This window comes from Marmota monax, unplaced genomic scaffold, assembly GCF_021218885.2.
Source record: "Marmota monax isolate L192 unplaced genomic scaffold, Marmota_monax_Labrador192_F-V1.1 WCK01_AAM20220418_F8-fsc00059, whole genome shotgun sequence".
In the NCBI taxonomy this organism is placed as follows: Eukaryota; Metazoa; Chordata; class Mammalia; order Rodentia; family Sciuridae; genus Marmota; species Marmota monax.
Window position 1 is genome coordinate 2,377,625 of NW_026693595.1, and position 5,295 is coordinate 2,382,919.

The 5,295-nt window shown below is 42.2% G+C and overlaps 1 protein-coding gene across 1 annotated transcript; it reads right to left on the reverse strand.

The window, feature by feature from the left end:
- Positions 1-887: 887 nt before the first annotated feature.
- On the reverse strand, positions 888-3,736 carry LOC124102972 (serine/threonine-protein kinase Sgk1). The gene has a single exon (XM_046459441.2). It carries the CDS (start codon positions 3,489-3,491, stop codon positions 1,911-1,913), a length of 1,581 nt encoding a protein of 526 aa, XP_046315397.1. The 5' UTR covers positions 3,492-3,736; the 3' UTR covers positions 888-1,910.
- Between the last annotated feature and the right edge of the window lie 1,559 nt (positions 3,737-5,295).

Sequence of the window (5,295 nt, forward strand, 5' to 3'; positions counted from 1 at the left end):
ATATGATTTTGATACTGGTGATTAGATAATTATAGGATTAAGCATATTCTAAAAACAAACAAACAAACAAACAAACAAAAATGTCACTGTTGGAGTGGCAAGGGAGTGGCCAGCTATACAGATATTTGGGAAGAACATCTCAGGCAGAGGAAGCTACAAGACTAAAGGCACTGAGGCAGAGCACAGGTGGTCAAGAAGAACAGGAGCTCATTTTAGCTAAAGATGGGTGAGCAGGGTGTGGCCTTTTGGGGAGATGGGGAGTAGCAGGGGGAATGTCAGTAGGGGCTGGGAAAAGGCAAATCCTACAAGTGACCTCGTATATCTGAGATTTTTCTCTGAGGGAGATGTGATACTCCTAGAAGGACTTGAGCAGAGGGAAGACATGCTACAATCTGTTGGAGTCCTGTATGGAGAGTACTCTACCTGGAGCAGGGGAAGAAGCAGAGACCTCAGTTACGAGACTACTGCAATAGTGAAGAGCCAAAGTGATGGTCCCTGGTTTTGGGTGGGACAGTAGATGGGGGTGGGGATATCTACTGTATCTGTCACATTTTTTTTCTTTTTCTTTCTTTCTTTCTTCTTCTTCTTCTTCTTCTTCTTCTTCTTCTTCTTCTTCTTCTTCTTCTTCTTCTTCTTCTTCTTCTTCTTCTTTTTTTTTTTTTTTATAGTACTGGGTATCTAACCCAGGAGCATTCTACCTTTGAGCTACCTCTCTAGCCCTTTTTAAAAATTTTATTTTCAGACAGGGTCTCATTAAGTTGTTAAGACTGGCCTCAAACTTGCCTCAGTCTCCTGAGTTGCTGGGATTATAAGCATGCGCCACCATCCCTGACTTGGATCATCATGTTTTATTTATTTATTTATTTATTTATTTTTTTTTTTGTAAATATTTTTCAAGGTTTTATTGCAAACCAAAATTGGTTCATTGCACACAAAAAAAAGTTGTGTGGTAGGAAGAAGGGATTGTACATATTATAACCATGTTAATTACAGTACATTAAAATGGTGGTTTACATTACAAATAAGCCTGTAAGTTTAAATATACTAGTGTTATAACCCAATGTACAGACTTTCTTTATACAATACATACAATTATCAGGAATGCCAAAAAAAAAAAAAAACAACACATAAATAATGCCCATTTTACAGGTGACATTTTAAACAATGAAAACACCAAACGGCTTCAACAACTGGGGCATTGGTCCATAAAAACCCTTTCTAAAAATAGAAATATTTGTAGCAGCAATGCTTTCTTTTAAGCATCTGGATGCAAGTCATTGCAAGACCATTTCAATAAATTTTAGTTATTAACAATATCTTACAAAAAAACAGTCTACACATAAAATTTATCTTCCAAATATGGAAGAAACAAACAATGTCCCACATTGTAGTGTCCTGCAAGTGTCACATTGATGCTTATAACAAAATCCATCTGTGATCAGGCATACCACACTCATACCATTGTTCACATAGTATATCCACAAGGAAAAATAAAGAACTGAAACACTCTGCGATAGGAAAAGCTTTGGAGCTAACACGATCTCAGCAGAAAAGGCACATTTCAGAATATTCCTTATCACAGCCCAGACAGACCCACAGAAGATCCTTCTTAGATCAGCATCTTCCTCCTAAGGAGATCGTTGCATCTGTCTAGGGCGGGACGCTAATGCTCATTTCAGAGATAGCACCACGTTGGAAGGAAGGATAAAAATGAAAACCTCATGAGCTCACTGAGAGGAGAGTGTGCTCTTTGAAAAGCTTCCAGGAAACAGTGTGCAACAGGATTGCCAAGCTTCCAGAGATGTGCAAATTCTCTTTTAAGATGTCCTGTCAGCTGGCAGCTCTGCCCAAAGGCTAACTAAAACATTTAAAACACACATGAAATCCTTCAAAACCACCCCTAAGCCTGTTCAGAGGAAAGAGTCCATGGGAGGTGCATATGAAAAGCCCAGGAATGCCTCAGCAGCTTCCTTCACGCTGGCTGTGATGAGGATGCTGCCAGGGGACCTGCCGATGGAGTTGGGGACAGGCTCTTCGGTAAACTCAGGATCGAAATGCCGCAGGTCGCTGGGCCCACTCACATTTGGGTTAAAAGGGGGCGTTATCTTCTTATTAATGAGATCATCCCAGTTAATCAGAGAGAAGAAGACGTGATTCTTAATCTCCATAAAGTCGTCCTTGGCACCGAGCCTCTTTGTCCTGTCCTTCTGCAGGAGGCCCTCCAGGAGATGTCTTGCAGAATTTGTGATATTTGGTTTCAACTGGAGGGGCTTGTTCAGAATGTTATCGTACATCTCGGCTGTGTTTCGGCTGTAAAAAGGAGGCAGGCCATACAGCATCTCGTATAAAACAGCCCCCAGGCACCACCAATCCACCGTCCTGTCATAAGGCTGCTTATGAAGTACTTCGGGTGCAAGATACTCAGGTGTGCCACAGAAGGTGGATGTCGTGCCATTGTGTTCAATGTTTTCCTTGCAGAGTCCAAAGTCAGTAAGGACAATGTGTCCCTGTGAATCTAGCAAAATATTCTCTGGTTTTAAGTCTCTATAAACGATGTTCAGAGAGTGCAGGTAACCCAAGGCACTGGCTATTTCAGCAGCATAGAAGCGAGCCCGTGGTTCTAGGAAGCAGCGCTCCCTCTGGAGATGGTAGAACAGCTCTCCTCCATTAATGTAGTCTAGGACAAAGTACAGTTTGTCGGCAGTCTGGAAAGAGAAGTGAAGGCCCACCAGGAAAGGGTGTTTCACATTCTTCAGTAGAACATTCCGCTCCGACATAATATGCTTCTCCTCCTTCTTTTTCAGGATTGCTTTTTTCTGCAAAACTTTGACTGCATAAAATGCTTCTTCTGCCTTGTGTCTTGCTAGAAGAACCTTTCCAAAACTGCCCTTCCCAATTACTTTCAAGAAGTGAAAGTCAGATGGTTTAGCATGAGGATTGGATGATGGACCAAGGTTGATTTGCTGAGAAGGACTTGGTGGAGGAGAAGGGTTGGCATTCATAAGCTCGGGCTCCTGAGGTTGGGAGATTTTCAAAATGGACTGAACTTCAGGGTGTTTGCACGCATAGGAGTTATTGGCAATCTTCTGAATAAAGTCGTTCAGGCCCATCCTCCTCTGTTTCATGAAAGCTGAATCATCAGTAGTCCAGAAGGTTCTTGGGTCAGGCTTGGTCAGGATGTTGGCGTGACTACATGGCTCTTTCACTTCGCACCCAGGTTGGACTTCCCATGAGCAGGATTCCTTCTCTGGAGGGAGCATCCCTCTATGGAAATCATGGTCACCCAGGCATGTTTGACACAAGCCAGGCTCAAAGTCTGGCTCCCCAGGGGGGATGTGGACCCCTGAGGGGCCAGTGTACTTCAGGCTGGGGCTCTGATGCTTGTCCACACTGACCATTGGGCTCTTGATCCATCTTCGAACCCGCTTCTTAAAAAATTGAAAGGCTGAGCATTTCTTGACTGGGAATCCATTCATGTCTTTGTTTACCATTTTCCACAGTGAGGAGTTCACAGTTATAGATCCAGGGTGGCACCCGCTTGGTTAGGGCATCTGTTTCCCCGGTTTCCCTCCTGCAAACAGTGAATGAAAAAGGAGCGGGATGGAGAATCTGGCCGGGCTCAGTTCTTCACTCGCACATTCTGCAGCACCAGCTACTGCAGCAACCTCTCCCCACTTTCATTTGCCACCAGCAGTGGCTTTTCTCTTTCCATCATTGCTCCGAAACATAAGCATCACCGCTGCAGGACTCCGGGGGACGGACGGCGGGATACGACAAGTCTCCAGGGAGATGCTCTCGCTGCCACCGGGCGGGAGGAGGGATCATCATGTTTTAAAGGAAAAATAGTTAGGATTAGCCGAACGTTGGATGGGTGCTTGAAGATTTTTTTAACACATACACATTTATTGCATTTATTTAATTGTGAATCTCCTTTTAGCAAGTTGCCTGTATCACATGGGCCCTCTGGATCTGAAATCTTTTTATTTTCTCAGATTACCCTCGATCATTCCTCCTATTTGATTTGTTCTGTTTTCTTCCTTCTTTTTCCAGAGATCTCTGATTTGTTCATTGCATCCAGTTATCATTTCTCAAATCATTTTTATCTCTTCATTCTTTCTCTGGCATTCTCTAGGTGCTTCCAACATTCATCTCTTTGTTTTGTTTATCCTGTTAATCAGAAATTTACATTTTTTTCCAGTACCAAAGGAATCATTCAGTGCTGGATAATCAATTAAATGGTTGTTTCTAAGCCAGGGTAGACCGAAGTCTTGAGATTGGAGACAGGGAGGGAAATGATAGCATAGGCCTCAACATTCAGTAGACGGGGATACTGAGGCCTAGGGATCCTGGCAGAAGGAAACCCTGGACCAGGGCTGGCCAAACAGCCAGGGAAGGTCAAGGTCATGCTTAATCCTATACCTGCTCCTCTTTGAGTCAGCAAACAGGTTCAAGCAGACTCAGCTATTGGGATTCAAGTTCATATATAGAGAGAAATGGGTAGGAACAAATGGATTCTAGAATTTTCTTCGCCTAAAGACAGACATAAATCAATTTAAAAATTACGCTTCTCAGAATAACAAGAAGAATTGATAAAATTGCCAGCAGAGATAAATGTGTAATTCAATTCTCATTCTAAATGCTGATGTCTGTGATCTAGTTTGAATGTGTGCCCCAGAAATTCATGTATTGCAAACTTATCCCCAAGATCGTATGTTTATGATATTTGGAGGTGGGACTGGAGGAGGTAATTAGAATAAGATAAGCTCATGAGGGTGGGTCCCCTTTATAGCATTAGTAGTTTTATAAATGAGACTATTCTTGCTGTGTCTCACTATGTGATGCCCTCTGTCATCTTATGATACATCAAGAAGACCCTCATAAGAGGTGGGGATATAGCTCAGTGACAGAGACTTGGCTACACTGTGTGAGGCTCTGGGATCTATTCCCCATTATGGGAAAAAAATAATAATAAGGGTCTCTCTAGATGCTGGCTCCATGCTTGTGGAGTTCCCAGCCTACCAAAACAAACAACAAACAAACAAACAAACAAAACCAAGAGCCAAATAAACCTTTATTCTAGCAACAGAAAATGGATTGTCTTTTTCTCATTCGCTTCCACCCTGCCCAATAATTTGATTCATTAAAAGTTTGTCTGTTTCATAGTTTTTCGAAGAGTCAACTTTTTGTTTTATTGATCAACACTATGTTAGTTTGGATTAATTTCTGCTTTTTTCTCTGCAGTATTTCCTTCTTTTGATTTTTATGTGAGCTTAATTTATTGAGCTAAAAGTTTAG

What these genes read in the sequence shown, in the direction of transcription:
- LOC124102972 (XM_046459441.2), bottom strand. Translation starts at nt 3,491, where the DNA reads ATGGTAAACAAAGACATGAATGGATTCCCAGTCAAGAAATGCTCAGCC.